We start from the raw sequence: 24,002 nt of genomic DNA on the forward strand, positions 1-24,002 counted from the left end.
AAAGTTATTTCCAGGGAGACTGGGCTGGGTGAGTAGATGTCCTTGAGCCGTACAACTGTTTGTGCTCGAGGAATGAAGGGGACTTGGTTTCTGGAGAGGTTGCTGCTGCTCTTGTTGAGTTCAAGATAACGGTAGAGTTGAGACGGAAAGATAATTCAGTTCTCCGGACTCTGACGTGTTCAATAACCCACCGCAGTCACACCTATTTTTCGTTTGGTCTCGAGTGTCTGGATCCATAGGTAAAAAAAAAATCAATTCCTGGCATGTCAGCTAACAGCTCCCTCGACGCTCTGTGCACATGTGAGTGCACACACGGAGGATTTTACGTGCACACAGTTGAGAGCTCAGTGTTTTAGTATGCACTGACAACGCCGCATGTGTGTGTGAGGGATTAACCCCTTCTGTCAGGGGAGCAGGTGGGGCTGAGGCTTACATCCAGTTTTGCAGTTCGAACACACCCGTCTCCACCTCCCCCTTCTTCCTGCACACTCTTCCACGTCCTTCATTTTGCTTTTTATTGCCTACATCCAGAATAAAACATCCCTCCTCCAGCCCAACCTCAAATTAAGATAAAAAAGAATCACAACCATCCTTACTATCTGTTACTATCTAAAATAAAATCCACTAAGAAGTTGCTCTGTGAACTACAAGAAGTGCTTAACTTAAATGTGTTGAACCCTGGTGTGATTTCTGTATTTTCCACCGCTGTTTCACCTCCACCCTCTTTTCTCCTTCTGACTGTGTGTGTGTGATGAAGCTGTTTATAACAATACTGATGCGGTGGTGTGACACACTGAATATAGATGTATTGTTAACACAATGTTAACACTTATGGAGCGAGATATGGGAGTTATAATTCAAAGTGTTAGTTCTTCAAGTCGGAGGCAGTGAAGCACTTGGTATGATTGGAGGAGGATGCACGAGCAGTACGGTCGGACGATCCCTTCTATTTCCATATTGTCAGGGCTGCAATTATTGTCGTTCTCAGCTATTCTGTCGTTCATTTAAAAGGCCAAGCAGAGGTCGGACACAGTTGTTTAAAATCTAGAAAAATCGTGCCTTCAAGTGTCGATATACAGTCCCATCATGAGCTGGTAGAGCAATCATTCATTGAAACAGGCCAGTCAGATATCTTGGGAAGTTTTGAAATGCGCCGCTGAACATGAACATCTGAATTCATGTCAGGGAAGTTGCTTTTGTCTGACATTGCGTCTGAGATATTTCCTTGGAAAGCCTCTGTATGAACTTCTCCCGCTCGGTCTAATGGGACTCTATCAGAACTTCCTGCTCTTCAGTGAATGTGGTTTAAAGCCCCACATCCCCACTCATCATCAAACCACTTTACTTCCTACTCTATGCTTTATTCATGTGTGGCTTTGCATTCTCTTAGCAGCGAGGCACTCTGGGAATTGTAGGAGGAATAATCTGCCTCATATGAGAGGGACTGCCTGGAAGTGACTAGATGACGTTAGTGTTTCTGTTCTTGTTTTGGAAGAAAGTGCAGCATATTTATATTAAGCTTCTTTTTTTCTTATTAAGTGAGTGAAAGAGACGGGAAGACATACAAAAGAGGTCACGAGTTTAACTTAAACCCATGGTGTCCTTAGCTTGTTGTGACAGGAAGTCCATCCTCTCCTTTTTTCTCATGCCTTCTTTTCTCACACTTGTTTTCTTCCTCTGCTCCTCGCTGTGATTTCCTGTGTATTTAGAAAGCCGTGTGTGTATTTTGTTTTTGAGTCACTCTCTGAAGTCAGCATTTACAGACACCCACCTCGCTCAGGAAGAAGAATAAGCCACATGTTCTCCCAACCGTAGTCATGTCCCCGACGCTCTGATCAAGGCCTTTTTTATTCAAACTTTGCAATAAAATCTTTGGAGGTGTGAAGTGTGTGTGGGATTGTATTTTGCATTTTTACCTACTGAGCATTTTCAGCCATTTATAGTGGTTCTAAAATTAGGCTGCACAGGGCTTAAAGGGACAGTTTGTTTTCCTTAGTTTCTATTCTCACTGTTCGAAACACCCCTTACCCTTTTCAAGAAGAAGAAGAAGAATTCCTTTATTAATACCGCAAGGGGAAATTCAATATTTTCACTCTGTTATTATTATTATTCATGTTATACACACACAGGCCCGAAATACACACACATGCACAAACAGGACCTATATGCATGCAATTAATGGAGAGATGTCAGAGCGAGGGGGCTGCCAAAGGATCGGCCCCCCGAGCAGTTGGGGGTTCAGTGCCTTGCTAAACAGCACCTCACCAGTACCCAGGAGATGAACTGGCACCTCTCCAGCCGCCAGTCCACACATTCATGGTCCACACAGGGACTCGAACAGGCGACCAGCCCAGTCACCTATGGGCTGAGCTACTGCCGCCGTCTCCGCCCTGTGCTGGGGTCATTGTAACTGCAGGCTCCACAGATGACCTGGGGAAGACGTATTAAAGACCTAAGTGTCCTGCTTCTTTTTAGTTGTCAGTGCAGAGTGTCAGGGGGGGTTCATGATGTCATTGTGGTCCCATCCTCCCGCTCATCCAGGTCCTCTGGGCAACCAGTAGTTGTAACAAGTACTCCCCACCCAAACACAGCCTTGTGAGACCATCCTGATCTCGTAAGCTCCATTGTATTTCACTCACAGATCAGTCTGGTAACCAAGCGACCGTCCAGTCAGCATTGGTTTTGAGGTGGAAGTAGGAAGCAACAAGAAGCGACCGCTCAGTGTAAACAACATGGCGGCTTCCGTGGATGACATGAGCGCAGCTATGAAGCAAGTTTAATCAGAACCGGAGAGCATTCCTTCTCTGAAAGAAGAGCAAATAATAGAACTGGAGGCTTTTCTCGCAGGAAAAGATGCAATTATCCTTTACCGACATGTTGTTTGCCTTCTGAGCTTTGCCTCGATGCTCTGTTCATACATCATACGTTGATCTGATTGGTTGATTTGGCCCGTCATAATAACATAGGTGGTGATAGACATAACATAGATGGGTTATCCAATCAGCAACCGATCTCCAAAGGAGAGTTCCCAGATGATATGCTGAGCAAATGAGAATCATGCGAATCAATCCGTCTAGCGGGGTCAGGTTAACCCAAACAACCGTCAGTTGAAAAAATGCAAGAGATGATTCTTTTTGCTTTGAATAGTGAGTGCTATCCACATGCATGATATTATCAACTAAAATCTTTAATAGGGATGTTGGAATTAACTGGTTTTGCCCTAACCGCGGTTACGTAACATCAGGGTTCATGACCGTAGAAATGATCGAAGCTACGATATCTACGGTGTCCTGATTCCTGATTTGTTGCCCTGTGAAATCTCCTCTCATGAGTCACATAACAGGTGTGTGTGTGTGTGTGAACGCTGGTTCGTTTTGTGTGTGTGAGAGTTGTCCTGCCACTCACCTGAAGCAGAGCTGCAAAAATGAGAAAAATCGCCTTAAATCTTCAGCGTGGGGGCACTTTGGATACCTACAAAATGAGCAGGGAGTTGTTGTAGAAGATGGATATTGAAAAGTGACTGCAAAGGTTCCAACACTGTGAATATGATCCAACATCTACAATCTATTTAAACTGGGATGAAGGAGCTCACAACATGTTTATGTTTACTTTATGGATCTTGTATCGATATGTAGTAGTTACCTGGATGTAACTCCAGTTCTACGAGTATGTGTTGAACCATCTATTTCAATATAAAGCAAGCGGACATGTTTATGCTTCTGTGTCTGTATCATAGTGTGACATCACTAATCTGTAAAACTAGATTTGAATCCTGCTTCTTACACTTACTGCCAACTTGAGTAAACACTCTAATCTTTGTGTTAATTCTTTCTTTGTCACTCTGCAGGGCAGGACGAGTGGTGCTGTGAGAGACGGACACATGAAGCATGAGAGGGCGGAGCTGAGGCTCAGCTGACCCTTTCCCTTCCTTCTCCTCCTTTCCCCCAGTGCTCCATTCGATCAGCACCTCCCTCCCCCCCTCCCTTCCCCTCCCTTCCCGTTCCTGTGTCCCTCACCCTGTTGGATCTCACCCGTCTTGCCTCCCCTCCTCCTCCGAGCCTCAATCAGCCGTGCCCAATGTACTCCCCGGAGCAGGAAAACATTTCCACCACCGCCTCCACCAAAGTGCCAGTGAAGTACGGAGAGCTCATTGTGCTGGGGTAAGCATCAGTTACAATACAGATATTCATCTTTGCATCCTACACGCCCATGAATGCATCCGAATGCTCCATCCTGAATGTGTGTATTTGATGAAAAATGGTTCAAGGTAAGAAGTGCAAGGGTCAGAACTTTTGTGAAGCTTGAACTTCACCTGTGTGCGTTGGCTGTGATGGTCTGTGTTGGTCATTGTTGGATCTATGAGTCATGCCTGATGGTGGTTGGATGTGTCGCTCTGCACATGGACCAGAAAATGTGACCTGCCCATGTGTGTTTTGTGGTTAAAGTTCTTGTGGTGTGCAAATACTGAAACATGCATTCAAAAAGAAATAAAAATCACCTCCTAGCCATACGTTATCAACCTCCTAGAGAGCTTTCACATAAGGCACCAAGGCGCATATCCGAGTACACTTGACCCAAGAGCCCAGTTTGTTTTATTAATGTGAGCACTGTGAACTGTACTCACATGGTTGGTCATTCTGTGCCCAAGTCCACTTAAAAAGATGGCTCGAGTAGGGTTCCCTTCATGTGTGAAAACCTAAAACATGGAAATTGCAGCCCGCCGCCGACAGGCCCAGATCAGCCTTTGACCTTCAGCCAGAGTTCTGGCGGGAGGTGGAGAGCTCCACAGCTGGCAGCGCTCTTCTTGCACGGACAAATGTCACGTAGATGATTTTACATGAGTACGGAACAACATTATTAATATGGAGGTGAGCGGTAGGTGAGTAACAGGGCAATACAGTAGGCATCAATGGTACCTAATGTGAAAACACGCTTAATCTACGCGTAAAAATCAAGGATCACACACTCAAGACACAATGTAATTCCTCACGATATTAGGCTGATTGACAGTGGAGATAACACACAAAGAAGGGTCGTAATGTGCCAACAAAGCAGGAAGGAAGACTGCTTATAAGTCAATGTATTTAAAAAAAAAATGCCTTTGAAATTGTTTATGAGGAAGGAAATGGATTTGGTTTGTTAGAGCCCAAGTATGCACAAGATACAAGAACATAATTTATATGTGTTGACAAGAAAACAGCTCCTTTAAGGTGATATAAAGTGTAAATTACAGTCTGAACACTAATTAAAGAGATAATCACAGCTCCGGAAATAGTGGTGGCAAAGAGAAATAAGTGTTGTAGTGGCGTAAGACCAAGTGTCCTGAGGGAACATACAGTAAGGATAATAAACGTGTCGTCTAACAATTTCAACTCAAGATGTGAACAAACGCCGTGATCCAGGAGATAAACCAGAAAGGCTTTACCAGGAAACAACATAAACAATCGTGACATTTCTGTCCAGCCGCACAGGGTCATGCACTGAGAGTACACACGGATAGGATTGTCAAAGAGTTGGAATTTATAATTTTTTTGAGATTAACCACGTATTGTAAGATTTTGGCCACGAGCAGCGCCGGATACTCATCGTTTACACCGAGTTAAAATCTCTTCCTCCAGAGATTCTTTTTTGTTTTGACTCAAGTCCACATATTCAGCTGTAGGAAAATCCTTCCACCCAACCCTGCAACAGCACACACACACACGCACGCACGCACACACACACACACACACACACACACACACACACACACACACACACACACACACACACACACACACACACACACACACACACACACACACACACACACACACACACACACACACTCTCTCACTTTCTCCAATAACATCTGACAGTGAAGGACTTCCTTTATCTGTCTGTCTCCTGTTTATTCCCCAAAGGGCTATTCCACTCCACTCCCCGTCCCAGCCCACTCCACAGAGGAATGCAGATGTCGGAAAGACTCTTTAGACACACACACACACATGTACACACATATTTCATGTCTCACATAGACACACACACAGTTGGTTTCACAGCTGACTCACAGTTTGTTGTTCTGGGTTGTTGCTGGAAGCGGTACTGTCAGGGAGATGACTGTGGAAATTTTCCCTAGTGGAAAAACGCAGCGCCGAGCCGTAAACGCAGCTCCATGCCTTTACAAGGGAGAACCCCAGTTTTCCGTTTCTTGCTGCTTTTTCCGCTCCTATTTTCATTATTCTAGGTCAGGCCACGCTTTTAAGAAGGTCAACAGAGGCACTCACTGCCGGATGACATGGAAAGTTACGAATTGTGCTTCAAGTTAGGCTGCTCCATGTGTAGTGAACACTTTAAAACGCTTTACTCCCTGATATTATTACCATGCTCTATCCAGGGAGGTGAATCCCTCACAGTGACAATCTCCCGACAGAAATACTTTCTTCTCCGTCACATCCTAGATTTACACTTGTCTGTACTGAACATATGATTTGGCTTGAAGCGCTGCCAGCATCCTTCCTGTAGAGTCATGACTTTTTAAAAACATTTTATTATTAAACCTTTATTACACCTGGCAAGTCCCGATGAGATTACACAAGTTAAATAAACTTAGTCTCATGGAAAAGCAGAGATGTGCTTGTTACGGGCACCGACTAACACCCAGTGAACAGATCTGAATTTGCCTGTTTAAAAGGAAAAGCAACGAAGATGCGGCTTTTGGTGTTATTCCAGATTTCTACTCTGTATGTTTATTAAACATCTCAAAATCATATAAACATACTTGTTTCTTTTCTTTAACCATGCAAAACATTTCTTTTAAGCATTTCAGTTAAATCTCAGACATTTCACCTTTTCTTTCTGAATATTTCAGTTCAATTCTAAACATTTCACATTTCTTATCTAAATACTTAAGTTAAACCTCATATTTCATATTTCATAGTGTCCCAAAATAGGCTGTAATGCCCCTTTTAATACATCAAAGCTGACACCAACCTCCTGCAATGACTGCAGGTCGCTGGAAGGAATGATATAAATGCTAAAAATGATAAATATTTTAAATATTTAACCATCTATATAACAATAAAACAGACTAAGGCGTTACTGAAACTGACATACAATTAACTAATTTCAGTCACTCGGTTTTAACAAAGTGCATTTTCATATCAAACCCTTCGCAAACAAACAATGGGAATATTTAATGTGCACGAGCCGCCAGCAGCACTTCATGCGGGGAAACTTTACTATGTCGGACCGTCTAAATCTCCGTCTTTACACAATGTTCAACCTCTTTAAACGTATAAAAACAGTCATGTTAATATGTCACGCTCTATTATCAGTCCCTGCAGTCCCTTATACAAGTGGACTGCTCTCGTTTCACACTATAAAAAATAATAATATATAATCTCATTACCAAAAAAGAATTAAAATAAATTAAACATTAAAACAATGGCGAAAATGTCCATGCTTATTATTCATTAGACCAAAACAAAACAACACAAATGTGGGTGTCACATGCTCATATGTTTCTTGAAAATAAGACATTCAGCATGAAAAAAAAAAAAAAAATGACTAAATACATCTTAGTCGACTGAGACCACATAGACTGAGAGGGGGCAGCCCTACTTGCTTGGTTGGTTTTGGTTTCCCAGATGAAAGACAGTTGTGGTAAATGACTTGTTTTCATAACTGTGATACGACTCAGCTGTAGTGAGCTCCACCCGTCTCCCCCGTCAGGCTGAAACAAGTGCACGGATTAAATTGAGAATCCCCGTGTGACCAAGAACAGGAATGCACACGCAAATGCTAACGGAGAACCCCATCAACACATAGCGCAGTGTTGCGTCTGGCCTCCTCGCTAACCCCCAAGGTCCAACATTACCCTGTTTGAAGCCCAGTGATGCTAATGGCCTAATCTGGAGGAATGCTGCAGTGTCTCTGGGGACGATGTGTTTAGAGGAGAGGCGTACGGGACATCCATGTGGCTTTTTAAACAACCGTGACGTCACAGGATACACTTTAGTCCCTCAGTATCCATCTCTGTCCCTCTGTATACGCGTGTGATTCGTACATATGCGTCCATGTTTATGCAAATGCCTTTTTCTTGTACACTGTAAATGCTTTATAACAGTGCAGCTGTGTTGCACTGGCACAATATTGTTCATCGTTTAAGACGTGTCTTTATATGTCCATACATGGAGTTGAAGAGCACTGAAAGAAACGTTCTCTCCCTTCCACACTGCGCACATGTAGTTTGGTACTAATGCTGTAAGGCCTGTGAATGTTGTCATTTGTCCAGGTCGTCGTTATCCTCAAAGCAATTTAAGTCAAAAGCAACTGGACTTGGTTATTTGTCTAGGAAGACGTTTCACCTTTTATCCAAGAGGCTTCATCAGTTCATGTACGTATCTGACCAGGCTGGGACTGGACCAGGACCAGGACCAGGCTGGGACTGGACCAGGTCCAGGACCAGGACCAGGCTGGGACTGGTCCAACTAACTGGTGTGAGATCCAGGTATTTAACCTCTCACAAGGCCGATGATGTCACTGGAACCCTTTGTGCTCCAAGTGCCAACGACCGTCGTGAGAGTGGCAGTCGTTGGTGGGAAGTTGGTTTCGGCTTTGTCAGTGCTCTGTTGAGTCTTGACGACAGTCGTTGGAGTCACAGGAGGCCATTTGTGAACAGTTGTTCTTTGAGGTTAGATTGTTGAATCTCCTGGGAAGGGATATTTGGTACTAATGCTGTTTTTCCACTGCATGTTCCTGACGTGACTAAACTCGACTCAGGCAGGGATTTGCTTTTGCTTGCTTTGTGGCTTTTCAGGGCCACGGCTCTGCGCTAGCTCTGTATCTTTGCCGTTTTGTGTTTTATACATAAAAGTATTTGCCAGATGCCAGAGAAACCACAGAGAGTGAATCTTGAATGTTGTGAATGTCATTCTGTCAGTGGTGTTTTTGTTCCGGTGCTTTTGCTCTTATCGCCGGCTCTATCGCCGGAGTGCTGTGTGCCGCTGTTGTCTGGAAAAAGGTAGTGGTCTAGAAAATAACCTTATTTTTAGTTTCATAAAATGCACCTGAACTCACGCATATGTTAGATATTAATTCAGCCATTCAAGTTTTGACATTGCACCGTCTGCTGTAGCGATGGAAGAAGCCATCAAGCCTCAGGAGCGACTGCAAAAAAGCAAATTAATAAAAATCTCCCGTTGTTTTGCTTTTTGAATCCTTCTTAATACGAAGATGAAAATGTTTGGTTTAATCAGCAGTAACCAGACAGTTTTAAAACGTCTTTTTCATCTCCTGCACGGACGTGAGTTAAATCTCACACGCTAAACTCCACTTTAGTAACGGCTCAGCTCGCTTGGAACCTCGACGGACGTAGTACTAAAAAAGTAACAGGTACCAGTTACTACCCACAACTTTTGCTAATAGAAAACCGCCATGAGACAAATTTCAACATGGATTTTGTGATTTCATATCTGCATTGTAGCTTTGTAACATCTTCAAGTACTCTACGATTTAAAAAAATAAACTTTTAGATGTTAGTCAGCCTCTTAAACGTTAGTCTGATATGACCTTTGTAATGTTAGCATATTGTATATGTACTCAGCCATGAGCAGTAATTACTCAAAACCTGTTTTTATATGTTTATGGTTTAAGTGGTTGCTTGCTGCTGCTGCACACTGAGGTATAGTTTACTAGTGTTTGGAGGAAACACACACACACACACACACACACACACACACACACACACACACACACACACACACACACACACACACACACACACACACACACACACACACACACACACACACACACACACACACACACACACACACACACACACACACACACACACACACACACACACACACACACACACACACACACACACACACAGACAGACTAACTTTTTCCTAACTCTGGTCCTTCCTGCCTCACTGTAGGAACAGCCTATGTATGCATGCGCTCATTAACACACACTAACCAAACGTTGGCCATTGTTTTGAGAATATTTGGATACATGCACTCACACTTTACTGCCGCCCAAGGGAGCCTGGGTTTGAACTGCCAGCAGCACTTTGAGCTCTCTCCAGCAGACTGCCCTGCCCTCTCTCCGGATACGGCCTAAACTTCACCATGGTTACGCTCTTGCCATGGTTACTCTTCCCAAACGTTGCTGTGACTCTGCCCTCTCACCATGGTTACTCATAAACCCTCCCAGCGTTTGATCCCAGCAGATCTGCTCCCTCAGAGAAACATTTTCTCTGCAGGCTGGGCGTCCTCACAACCTTTCTATGTCGTCTGCACTGGCCTCAGGACAACGGGTGGTTGTATTTCAAGAGTCTGATTGGTCAAAGACACCTTTCAGCTGTGCTGAGGTCATATGTGTGCTTCTCTTGTTTTTCCTTATTCAGAACCTTTTCTGACATTGTTTGTGTGTCTGCAGTCGTTGTTTAATGAACAATATTTCTTCAACCTGATTAAAATCATTCTGATAAGAGATTACAACTCAGCTGTTTACACAGTGATCCGATCAGCTGTGTGTTTACATGCCCCAAAGCATTTAGTCAGAATAAAACTTTGTTGACTCGTGCAAAACAGTGCCACTTGCTGAGAAAATTATAAGAATTCAGTACACAGAGTAAAGAAGAAGTGGTTCAATCTTTCTCCAGCAGAAAAGTTTCATCAGCCACAGACCAGTTTTGTTTTGCTAGCCCCATGTTTGTTTCTGTCTCTCCCAGAAGCAACTTCACCAATGTAAAAATACACACACAAAGAATATACGCAATTATTCCCACCAGGAAGTAACAACCAGATAAAGCGTTTACATTGTTATTAGGCTCTAATATTTATCTATTGAACAGATTATCGAATGTTAACATCTCCCCTCATGCACCGCGCGTTACTTCTTCTATGTGGGAAAATAGAGTCGGCGGCTGCTTACCGTAGTTGCGAGACCTGTTGTAGCTCAATATTGGTCCATATATAAGGAGCACCGGATTATAAGGCGCACTGCCGGCTTTTGAGAAATCTGAAGGTTTTTAGGTGCGGTTATAGTGCGGAAAATACGGTAATCTTTGTGATTTTCCTGAGTTATCAGATTACATTAACTGCAGCTGATATAGTTACAGTACATCAGTGAAGCCAGAGGAGTCCATAACTTCTGCTGCTTCTAGATGTCATAACAGTATTAAAGTATTGAGCGGTGTTTATGCATGTGGTAATGTTTATAAAACCGTGGTTCTGTTACAAATATCACTTCACACTTATCTCAAACACATGTGCCCAATAAAGAGTCAAACCTCGTGTAACCTGGGCGTGCTCGCTGTTTGACAGCAACCAACGTGTTTACATGTATACCTGGAAACCCAAAGTACAACTCCAGTGTTTAAATCATTGGCTGCTTTATTTCTCACTCCAGCATTTTTATTTCATTGCGTATTTCTATCCACTAATTTTGCTTTCATGCATCAGTTAGGTTCTAATGCTTCCTGGGAAACCTGTTCTGGAAAATCTTATTTTATTCTGGAAATGTATTTAAACTTTCTTTAGCTTTTCCTTTAGCTGAGAATGAACTACTAGACTATCAGAGTCATGTTCAGGATCACGTTAATGTTGAAATAGAAAGCCTGTGAATGTTCTCATGTGTCCAGGTCGTCGTTACCCTCAAAGCAATTTCAGTCAAAAGCAACTGGACTTGGTTATTTGTCTAGGAAGACGTTTCACCTCTCATCCAAGAGGCTTCGTCAGTTCATGTACACATCTGACCAGGCTGGGACTGGACCAGGACCAGGACAAGGACCAGACTGGGACTGGTTCAACTAAGGGCGTGATCACACTGTCCTCCCGGACCGAGACCCGGACTTTAGGGTACTTGTCCCCCCTCCCTCTCCCCCCGCGTCCCAGCCCCGTTTGTACTCACACTACCTGGGCCTCGGCCAATGCTTCTTGCTGTCCATACGACATCACGCCGTAACACGTCACACGCATTGATCGCGTGTGTGTGGCTTTGTTTACAAATCTTTCCACAGACCTCGGAGTTTTTGTGCGTCTTGTCGACTGTTTTTGAATATTTTCATCCGACCAAATCTGCAGTAAACACTCCACCTCCGCATCACACCAACGTGAACCTTTAACCACCATTGTTGTTGTTGTTAAATGTCCGCGCATGGTCCGTCCTCCTATTTACATGTCCGAACATGTCCAAAAGCACAGCGTGATCACGCTGTGCTTTTGGCCGCGGCCAAAACCGGTTTTTCAGCTAAAGTCTAGTACCTTTATAAGTAGTGTGAGCGCACCCGCTCCGCGCACAACTGGGGCCAGCTGGCCCTCCACGGCCCGCTTGAAATAGGTGGGCTTTAGCGGAGCCGTTTGCACATGTACGAGCACGAGCGTGCGCACGTGCACGCGCACGAGCCCTACGGCAGTAGCGTTATGTCCGCCTGTTCGGACATGTAAATAGAAGGACGGACCATGCGCGGACATTTAACAACAACAACAATGGTGGTGAAAGGTTCACGTTGGTGTGATGCGGAGGTGGAGTGTTTACTGCAGATTTGGTCGGATGAAAATATTCAAAAACAGTCGACAAGACGCACAAAAACTCCGAGGTCTGTGGAAAGATTTGTAAACAAAGCCACACACACGCGATCAATGCGTGTGACGTGTTACGGCGTGATGGCGTATGGACAGCAAGAAGCATTGGCCGAGGCCCAGGTAGTGTGAGTACAAACGGGGCTGGGGCGCGGGGGGGAGAGGGAGGGGGGACAAGTACCCTAAAGTCCGGGTCTCGGTCCGGGAGGACAGTGTGATCACGCAAGTGACATCATCGGCCTTGTGAGAGGTTAAATACCTGGATCTCACACTAGTTAGTTGAACCAGTCCCAGCCTAGTCCTGGTCCTGGTCCAGTCCCAGCCTGGTCCTGGTCCTGGTCCTGGTCCTGGTCCAGACCCAGCCTGGTCAGATGCATACATGAACTGATGAAGCCTCTTGGATGAGCAGTGAAACGTCTTCCTAGACAAATAACCAAGTCCAGTTGCTTCTGACTGAAATTGCTTTGAGGGTTGAAATAGAAAATGTATTTATGTACAGAGCATTTTGAACCGGCTGTTATTCTGTAGAAACTTGCTGTGTAAGCGGTTGTTTTAGAGCCGCGAAGAAGAACTGATTTTCGTGTCACTTTATCCGAGTGAAACTACTTTAAAGTGGATTTTTATTCCAGGCTTAAAGACGTGACATCGGTGCAGAGACTCACAAACGATCCAGCACAACAAACATGTTAGTAAAGCAGGTGCCAGGTTTTTTTTTAATAGACAGAGAGAGACGAAAGCTTAGTGGAAAATCATTGTATACTTATATTACTGAAGTGAAATGTGTCATAACTTCTAAGCATGTAAGAGGTTATTGCATCGATAAGTTAAAGCCATAGACACACTAAGAGAGGAACACGTTAGCGCCTGTCATGGCGGCTAGATCATCGCTGAAAAGGTTTTAATGAAAGCTACTTTTTTTAGGGATGAACCCCTTGTCTACTACACTGCATCAGCTACAGACGAGGGCAGGAACACACACTGATGATGTACACTGAAAGGTAGCCGGAGCTGATGAATGTTTTCTGTATGTTTTCTTACTTTAGGATATTCAGTGAGACACACACACACACACACACACACGCACACGGAGACAAAACAGCACAGTCACGGTGCTGTCGGGAGTCACAGAGACTCCATTCTGTTGCAGGGAACGCCTCTGTTTATTCTCCTTTCCTCAGCCATGCATCAGGCTAAATGAGGCTCTTTGTGTGTTTATTTTCTCAGCCTTTCTGGGGTTATGTTTGGAGGGCTTTGTTGTTTATGAGGACATGATGTTCCTTTGTAAGAAAAAAAAGTATGTATGAAAAGTATAGGCTATAAATTGTGTATGTGTGTGTCTGTGAACATCTTAGGGGCATGGAGGGAGTGCACCAGAATGCCTCAAAGCATTTTCTACAATGACTGTTTTCCCAGTGTATTATACGGCTGCTCAGACAATAATGCCCTATTGTTTTGTGTATGTATGTATGTGTGTGTTTATGTTTATGTTTATGTTTGTGTTTGTGTGCAGGTACAATGGCTCTCTGCCCAACGGGGACCGAGGCCGACGTAAGAGCCGCTTTGCACTTTGTAAGCGACCGAAGGCAAACGGGGTGAAACCCAGCACAGTTCACATCGCCTGCTCTCCACAGGCAGCCAAGGTAAACACACACACACACACAGACACACACACACACACACACACACACACACACACACACACACACACACACACACACACACACACACACACACACACACACACACACACACACACACACACACACACACACACACACAATACAGTAGTCATCCCAGGGACAACAAAACCGCAGTCTTTAGAAACCCGACACATCAGCAGTTTCAGTCCTTTTCTCCTTGAAGTGTACGTGATGATTTAAGTTTCATGGGGGAGTTTTATGGCTATAGTGTTCACAAAACATTTTACAAACATATACAGTGATAAATAATATATATAAATATATATATATATTTATATATACATTTGCATATCTAATCTTGCTCTTAAAAAAAAAAGGGTTTGTCTGTCATCAGCAAATAAAACACACCCAGTTCATTGAATTGACCTGCTGCTCCGCCAAAGGCTTTATTTAAATTCTCTTTTTGTTCTGTGACATTAAAGTATTACATGCACACGCACGCACACACACCCTGTCAACAAGACAGGAAAAGAGCTCTGCAAAGTTTCCCTGACTTAGCAGAGACGTGAAGTGAAAACGAGCAGGTACACGGCTCTGTCGGAGTTTAAAAGGTGTCAGAACAATGGTTATTACACAGCGTTTAACTGGAACACGCTAAAGGTTTATAAGGGAAACAAATGTGAGCGGTCCAGTGGAAGGTAACTGACCGTTTTCCCGCAAAAAAACCTGGGAAACACATGTCCGTGTGTTTCCATCGTCAATTTATACAGCCGCCCAGAAATCTGTTAAATGAACAATGGGGCCGGGCACACTTTTGCACTCTCTTTCTCACACGCAGTCCTGGGTTTTTAACGGCAGTGATTTTTAAGAGTGATTGTCCTCATTTGTCGTTTGGGTGGTCCTAGCTTACTGAAAAGATGTTGAGACTGCGTTAAGTCCAGCTTATGACCACATAACTGAACTCTTCACCCGCTCCACCCTTCCTATTTGTATCTATTGTTCTCTGCGAGGATTAGTGTGCAGGCGTTTTCTTTTTTTTGCATGCTCAGGTTGAAGGGCTTGATTAGAGTGCTTTGCTTTGACCTCTTTACCTTCTCTGTATTCATCCGTCCTGTTCTCCCTTCTGTCCCGTCAGGCCATAAGCAACAAAGACCAGCACAGCATCTCTTACACTCTGTCTCGAGCCCAGACGGTGGTGGTGGAGTACACCCATGACAGCAATACAGACATGTTCCAGGTAACAAGCCGCAGCTTTTACAACCAGTTACAACCCTTTTTCCCCCCCTACTTCACTTCCTCTGACAGGATTTACTCGACTTAGAAATCTCGACAATTTAATCCCGTCTTGGATTTCTGAAGTGGAATAATGTTGCAGGGATGCATTGACGTCAAAATGTGTACCCCTCTGAGTCATAACTATGTCAAATCCGAACACACAGACGTGATACTCATATTTTTTAGATTCAGCCTGACCTACACTGCCTTCCCTCAAACGTCCATCGCAAATAAACAAAAATCCACGTAGAAATCATAGGAAAAAGATTTTATAACATCATGTTGTTAAGTTTTTTCTCAGTATCAAAGTGATCCAGTGATAGTTGTCAGTACATTCAGGGGTACATATCCAACAGGAACTCCCAATTGGTAATTCGGCAAAGTTTTAATGGTGTCAATTTGTCAAAATGTAATCAATATGAACCATTGACTCCATGGCAACACTGTACTTCCTGTTAACATCCCCCAAATTGTGGTCCCAAAATTAAGAGGGTGTTTTTTGGTTAGATGGGAATGTCCGTTTTTAATTCTTAAGCATTTCGTTTAAAGCATTATAAAGATTATTGTATTATCTCATAGCTGAATGCTTCGTTTTCTTGCCATCTCATCTGAACACATCTCCATCTCTCTTTTCACCAGATCGGTCGATCGACGGAGAGTCCCATAGACTTCGTAGTGACGGACACGGTGGCGGGCAGCCAGAGTAACGCAGACACCCAGTCGGTCCAAAGCACCATCTCCCGCTTCGCCTGCCGCATCATGTGCCAGCGCACGCCGCCTTACACCGCACGCATCTACGCCGCAGGCTTCGACTCCTCCAAGAACATCTTCCTCGGGGTGAGCTGTTTTTCGTCTGGTGCCTCGGACACGTGCGGTGCGAGTGTGAGAGAGTTAAAGGCAGAAAGATGAAGGGAGGAAGCGCCAAAGAAACCACAGTGAAATGTGACGGAAAAACAGGGGAAAATCAGAGAGTCATTGAGCTTGTGGTAATATAAAAAAGAGGAAACCTTTAACCTGTTTTCATTTTCCGATCAACTTTGCTTTCTGGTTTTTTTTTTTTCTTCAAGATCCAGCATGTGCCAGACACGTCAAGAATGAACTTCCCACGACTCCCTCTCCCTCCTATGTAGGACTTTGCCCCCTCTTCAATTCAATTCAATTCAATTCAATTCAATTTTATTTACAGTGCCAAATCGTAACAAAAGTTATCTCAGGAGACTTTACAGACTAGGTAAAGACCACACTCTATGACTTAGGTGGTTTGGGCATCTAGTAAGGATGAACCCTGGGCGGAGGTGCTAGGGAGGTGTTCCAGGCACGTCCAGCTGGGAGGAGGCCTCGAGGAAGACCCAGGACTAGGTGGAGAGATTATATCTCCACACTGGCCTGTGAACGCCTCGGGATCCCCCAGTTAGAGCTGGTTAATGTGGCCCGGGAAAGGGAAGTTTGGGGTCCCCTGCTAGAGCTGCTGCCCCCGCGACCCGACCCCAGATAAGCGGATGAAGATGAGATGAGATGAGATAGACCCAACAATTCCCCCGTTCACCCCTGTTGAGTTCAGTTGTGTGGTGCTGAGTGCTGGGACGGCATAATGAACATTTGAATTGTTCCCATCCTGATCACACCCTCCCATGTCTTTCGTTTTCCCCAGGAGAAGGCTGCTAAGTGGAAGACGTCTGATGGTCAAATGGACGGTCTGACCACCAACGGCGTGCTGGTGATGCACCCGCGAAGCGGCTTCATACAGGACTCCAAACCAGGTGTCTGGAGGGAGATATCCGTCTGCGGCAACGTCTTCACCCTGCGGGAGACCCGCTCGGCGCAACAGCGGGGAAAGATGGTGAGAAAAACGTGCAAGATGCAAAACGTGTCGCGCCACATTCCCCGAACACGGTGCTCAGACGAGCTTCCACGCTCTGGTTGATCATAGTGAATTTAGATGTTAATAATACCGGTGTCTTTAGCTGCTAGATGCTGCACTGCGTGTGTAATATCACCAGCCGGACGGAGTGTGAAGTCCAGGGAAGCTGCAGGTTCAGGTGACATCACAGTGAGCGACCCCGCCCCACGGTGTCACATTATTATGAAAATATTGATGAAAGCTGCTTTAAACTGAACAAAACAGTCTGCAAAAAACCTTTTTGTCTGACTTTCTTTTATTCTTTCTGTCAGAAATTAAGAAAGACAGTCTGTCTTTCTTAATTTCTTTCTCTCTGTCTGTATTTCTTCCTGTCTGTCTTTCTACCTGACTGTCTTTCTTTCTTTCTTCATGTCTGTCTTTCTGCCTGACTGTCTTTCTTTCTGTCTTTCTTTCTTTCTGTCAGACATGAAGAAAGGCAGTCTGTCTTTCTTAATTTCTTTCTGTCTGTCTGTATTTTTTCTTTCTGTGTGTCTGTCTCTGTCTTTCTTACTGGCAGAAATTAAAAAAGACAGACGGTCTGTCTTTTTTAATTTCTCTCTGTCTGTCTGTCTGTCTGTCTTTCTTCCATTCATTCCCTCGTTTAAACTCTCTCACACTCTCGTACCGGCTCTGTCCCCGAGGCAGCAGGAGGTCAGTCAAAGCTTAACACCACTGGGAGGTTATCAGGATGCCGTCCCCTTGGCAACAGGTTGGGCTGTCAAAGCTGTGTGTAACAGGACCGTGTAAGGGGATCCTCCAGCTGACGTCGGGCGCCTCTCAGCCAATCACGACGCTCACGCTGCCTCTTCAGCGGGGCCACCTGTGGCATTTGTCTGACTGCACTGAGGTTGCTGGTGGTGTGTTTGATTAGGGTTTTTTTTCTCTCCATCTCGCCACCCACAACGTACACACCATCGACCACGAACACAGTCAGCAGTTCCAACGTTAATCCGTCTCTTTATCTGGCGTCCCACCTGTTTCCAAGCGTCTCCAGCGCAGCACAAATGAACAGCTCTCTTATCTCCACCTGCCCTTTACCATCCAGAGAGTTAACTGCGTGTGCATTATCCACCACTATATAACCCACTCACTATTTCACACTGGATTGACAATTTAGATAGTCGGCTGTGGGAGAGCACCTATTTTTCCATTATGTACGGTGACAGAACATGATGAGGTTTAATCGTCAGAGGAGTGGAGAGTCGTGTGTGAGGTTGTTCTGTTTCAGGGCTACATTTTAAATACATTTTAAGGGATTATGTTAGTTTATTGCAGATGCTGTTATGCAGAAATGAAGCTGCTTCAGCACACATATCTGCTCTGTCAATCAAATGTCCGTCTTCTATCAGAGGCAGACGATCTCAGCAGCCACAGACTCTGAACAGCAGCCACCATTAGCTTCTTCTTATCTAACATTCAAACATGAACACGTGTCTTTTCCTTAATCTTGGCCACCAAACAAACATTCACCGGGGAAAAGCTCATTGCTAATGTCAGCGTGCAGGCTAATTAGCCACAGCATGTTAACATACCACTTTGGTTTGTTTAGATGCTGGTGGTCCTTATTTTTCAATACCACTAACAACACACTGTGCCTGCCTCTGCCTGTGGATCGTAAGCTACAGCGCAGGTTTGTTTTATTCGTCTCTCATTCCCCGCCAGAGCTTCTGTCAATCAAGCGCAGATCCCTCCAGGCGGCTAAGAGGAAAAGCAGCATTTCTCCAAACACCTATATTTGTTCTTTTTAATAATAAAAACCAATCACAATGTTTGTTTACAAAAACATCCAGATAGAAAACCTGTTTTGTGACTTGTTTTTATTGTTCATATTGTGATGGATGTTTCGATTCCCGACTGTGAAACTAGTTTACCCTTGGGTATCAATCAAATAACCTTAACCTGAACCTTAATAAGAAAACTTTTGCTAACGTTGGACACCTAATTTACCTCCCAAGACTACTAGTTAGCTAGTAGATGACAGTAAAGCTAGATTTGGTTTATCTGTATAACTTAAATCTATAAATGTTACAGTTACGGCTGAAAATGACGACACAAATGAACAAAATGGCAATTTTCACGTACCCATTGTTGTTAGCGCGACATCACTGTGATTCGGTTTGTTAACAATCCAATACACCAACATTGACGTTGAAACGCCGATGATTAAATGTGATTTCAGTTGGTCTTATAATAATATATTTTGAGACAAACCCCTGTCTGCTGTGTAGTGTAGTGCATTGCACACAGCTCTCTGACTGGGATAACTGCCTTGCGCTAGTGAAGGTGAATAGCTGAAGGACTTTCTGATTGAATGGAGGGAAAAAAAGTCGTCTCAGCAAGTTTGCCCAAAAGCTATCTGCGCTCACTCGTGTGTGTACATGTGTGTGTGCGTTAATAGGTTCCTGAGTTGTGCTGTTGAGTGAATTAAGGGTGTTTGTAATCTCGCCTGTTTTTACATTCTTTAACAAAACATTAGAAAAACATGACAACGACTGAGAGAAAAAGGATTTAGGCTTCAAAAATGATGTTTTTACTCCTTTCTAAAGGCGTAAACACCAGGTGGTAATTTTGTAGCGACTGATTTTAGTGACTGTGAGGTAAAAATGAATCGTGTGCAGCAGGTTTGTTTTCAGTTTGTGGACAGACTCACTCAGCCTTTCCAACAGGGCGGCTGCCTGCCCTTCTGCAGTTGGACACAAGGTTGAAGCCAGTTTAATTAGGAATATCTTACAGTACACACACACACACACACACACACACACACACACACACACACACACACACACACACACACACACACACACACACACACACACACACACACACACACACACACACACACACACACACACACACACACACACACACACACACACAGTGGTTTTCAGTGAGCCTGCTGTGGGGGCTGTTTTTGAAGTATAATAAATGAGTACAGTGTCTGAGCTCCTGCGGCGTTTAATAAAGCGTGTGCTGATAAATGATTCGCTTCTGTGTAATTAAATTATAACTGTGTGTCGAGGGTGAGAGTGTGTGTGGACGTGTTATTGAAAGGATCCGCTCGCGCTCACTTCATTAAACTTTAGTGCGGTGTTTCTTATATATGGAGGTGTTATTTATTGATCACACGGGACTGTTTTTCTTGCTGTCATCTTGTTGTTGACGTGGCGGCAGGTTATTGATTAGAGGAGCAGTCATGCGATCAGGAAATTTCAACGAAATCCACAAAACAGCTGTGAAAATCTGAGCCGGGGGGGCAGAAACAACAACTGTTTCTCTTGAGCGAGACACTGAACTCTTTACCCGTTCAAGTCGAGCGACTCGTTGGACAACAGTAGAAAAAAATGTGGTTTTACTGGGTGGATGTGAATGTGTTCTACTGCGTCAGTGTGTGACTTAAAGAGCACATGCGAAGGTTGAAAAACTGTCAACAGGAGGGGCGCATCAACCTGTGGCACACAAACGTCTCTGCCCCGAGCAACGCGGTGACCTCGACATCAGCGTTAGTGAGTGATCTCACCCAAAACCCCGGGAGCTGCTCCTCCCCTCCTCTTTTTCTTTTTAAACGTCTCTTCCCCTCCTTCTCTGCTCAGTCTTTCTCTCGTCATCCTCTCATTTTTGTCCCTCTCTGGATATCTAAACAGGGATTTCTTTCCCCAGTTCTGCGTCTGATCTGCGCTTCACCAAAACTAATTTTCCAGCAGCTTTCTGTCCCGTCCCACCGCCCAACGGCGTTGTTCTGTCAATTTCCTCATGTCATCTTGCCTCCAGCTGTCAGCCCCCCTGCCTCCTCCCTGAATCAAACAGCTGTGTGAGGGAGAGAAGCCTGTGTTACACTGCCACCTAGTGGGCTCAGATGAATACAACAAAGCTCAGTCAGCAGTCATGGGTCCGTCCATCCACCCTTTAAACCAGCAGTTCCCAACCATAACACGATTTATTATATAAAAGTGGGAATTGTTAATTGTTTCATGCGTTTGTCCAGTTGAGCTGTCAATAATAGGTTTGGTTTGGGCAGCAATCATAAGGGAAGTGAATGTTTATATTGTTTATGTGTTGAACTACTTGCTATCTGAGGTGGATGTGCTGTTTGACCTCAGTATTTCTAACGCCATGGTTACGGCCCCGATCGTAGCGTTTAGTCTTCTTTGGTATTTATAGATCAGAGAGTTTGACCTGCTTTGTTGTGTGTCGTCTGTAGAAGCTCATCTCTATAACGTCTCTGTTCCAGGTGGAGACTGAGAGTCAGGAGCTGGTCGACGGCTCCCTCATCGACCTTTGCGGCGCCACCCTGCTGTGGCGCACTGCCGAAGGCCTGTCGCGCACTCCCACCCTCAAACACCTGGAGGCGCTGAGGCAAGAGATCAACGCGGCCCGCCCGCAGTGTCCCGTGGGCTTCAACACGCTGGCCTTCCCCTCCATGCGTCGCAAGGACACGCCGGATGAGAAGCAGCCCTGGGTGTACCTCCAGTGTGGCCACGTGCACGGCTACCACAACTGGGGCAACCACCGCGAGGAGAGGGAGGGCCGGGAGGGCCGGCAGAGGGAGTGTCCCATGTGCCGAGCTAAAGGGCCCTACGTGCCGCTCTGGCTGGGCTGCGAGGCGGGGTTTTACGTGGACGCCGCCCCGCCCACTCACGCCTTTAACCCCTGCGGCCATGTTTGCTCAGATAAGACGGCAGCCTTCTGGAGTCAGATCCCGCTGCCCCACGGCACACACACCTTCCACGCCGCCTGCCCCTTCTGTGCCCAACAGCTGACGGGTGAGCAGGGCTTCGTCAGACTCATCTTCCAGGGGCCGCTCGATTAGCAGGGGACACTTCCCAGCATCCTTTGGGTGAAGCAGAGCGGGGAGTTTTTTTTTTTTTTGTTAAGACGCTGTCCCTGCGATGAACGCGGGGAGCTACACAGATTTGTTTTTCTTTCCTCTGCGGTTATAAACTTTTTTCTGGACTTTTTGTCTCTTTCTCATTTTTAAGTGACCTTTGTATTGCTTTTTCATGAATGACAACAAAGATTTCTATATTTTCACGTGAAACCAGAGACACAAAAACCAAACAGAGAACACTGCTGGGTAAACCTTTTTGTTTGTTTCTCGGAAAAAGAACTTTCAACAACAGTATTTTTCTAAATTACTAACAAACCGTAGAGCAAACGTACGGTTTTTATTCATGTTTATTGTTGCAATATACATCCGTGTACATCTCTTAGAGCTAATTTAAACAAAGATGTTTATTTATGGCCCATTGCTTCATCCTTTATCTGTCAGATATGCCTAACTTCAATACTATTTAGCATTTTAATTTGAAAATACAGTATATTATTAATCAGATACAAAGTTCTAGGTGTGTTCTGAGGGTTTCGTTCTGTGTCTTTCCCCCCATGTTCGCCCCTCAGATGTTTGTCGTATTTATACACCCCCCCGTCCTCTGGCGTGCTCTCACTCTGTGTGTTAACTCCTCAGTTAAAAACGTCTCGCCTTTTCACGTTCAAAGCAATAGATTTGGAACAGAAACCTCCTAAAGCATTATGGGAAACTGAGTCTTCGAGGCGTCTGTGTAGCGCTCACAGACAGCCCGGAGTGGACTGCTCCCTCCCTTTAACGTCCGACTGACACATTCCTGTGGGTGAGTGAATCTTTTCTGATCACAGGTGTTCGCCATGATACCGCAGCTATGTAGCACGCACACACACGCACACACGCACTCACACACACACACACACACACACACACACACACACACACACACACACACACACACACTCACACAGCAGACCTGGTCAAATACTTTTTATAACATTACAAGTGGAAAGGAACTTGCACACAAATACGAATTCAGATGGTATAAAAAGTGCTGCTTATTCCTTATTCTGCTGGGACGTTTGGGGCTCACCTGCACAGTTGCAGCATGAATGATTATTCTACAGTATTCTGATTAGTATTCATTTTTTATGCTTTATTATTGAGCTGCATCTGACAACTTCCTGTTTCTAACGTGACATTTAAAAGAAATGAAAACGTATTGTATTGTTAGATGTCTTTAAAAGGCTCATAATGAGGTGTTTTATTTTGAAAAATGCTGATTTAAAGCACCATTTTAAGTAATTTTATTGAAATACTAGCCGTGATTTTTGAGACTCGAGGTAATTTCAGCGTGCTTCTGTCTCTCTCGACCAGTAGCAGGAAGTCCCATCCGTCTGCACACGTTTAACTGTAGCTGTTTGACTCAGGTTTGACCCGCAAACGCATGCATGGCTACGAGCGACACACTTCTCTTTATGGATGTGTGTGTGTGTGTGTGTGTGTGTGTGTGTGTGTGTGTGTGTGTGTGTGTGTGTGTGTGTGTGTGTGTGTGTGTGTGTGTGTGTGTGTGTGTGTGTGTGTGTGTGTGTGTGTGTGTGTGTGTGTGTGTGTGTGTGTGTGTGTGTGTGTGTGTGTGTGTGTGTGTGTGTGTGTGTGTGTGTGTGTGTGTGTGTATGTGTATGTGTATGTGTGTGTGTGTGTGTGTACTCTCATCAGGGCTTTATATTAATCTGTGCTTTCCAAACAGTGTGTTGAAGCGATTCCCCGCGCAGCGTTGTAGAGGTGACGAGCTCTTAACAATGTGAGTACA

General features: G+C 44.7%; 1 protein-coding gene across 1 annotated transcript in view; it reads left to right on the top strand.

The window, feature by feature from the left end:
* Positions 1-23,650, top strand: part of peli1b (pellino E3 ubiquitin protein ligase 1b) — a 45,145-nt gene extending 21,495 nt beyond the window's left edge. Inside the window, exons 2-7 of the mRNA XM_083922943.1 lie at positions 3,848-4,160; positions 14,087-14,216; positions 15,352-15,453; positions 16,131-16,328; positions 17,143-17,331; positions 21,620-23,650. Coding sequence (XP_083779069.1) covers positions 4,078-4,160; positions 14,087-14,216; positions 15,352-15,453; positions 16,131-16,328; positions 17,143-17,331; positions 21,620-22,198 — 1,281 coding nt within the window. The 5' untranslated portion in view covers positions 3,848-4,077 and the 3' untranslated portion in view covers positions 22,199-23,650. The remainder of the gene's footprint in view (positions 1-3,847; positions 4,161-14,086; positions 14,217-15,351; positions 15,454-16,130; positions 16,329-17,142; positions 17,332-21,619) is intronic.
* The last annotated feature ends 352 nt before the right edge of the window (positions 23,651-24,002 follow it).

This window comes from Echiichthys vipera (assembly GCF_963691815.1).
Source record: "Echiichthys vipera genome assembly, chromosome: 11".
In the NCBI taxonomy this organism is placed as follows: Eukaryota; Metazoa; Chordata; class Actinopteri; order Perciformes; family Trachinidae; genus Echiichthys; species Echiichthys vipera.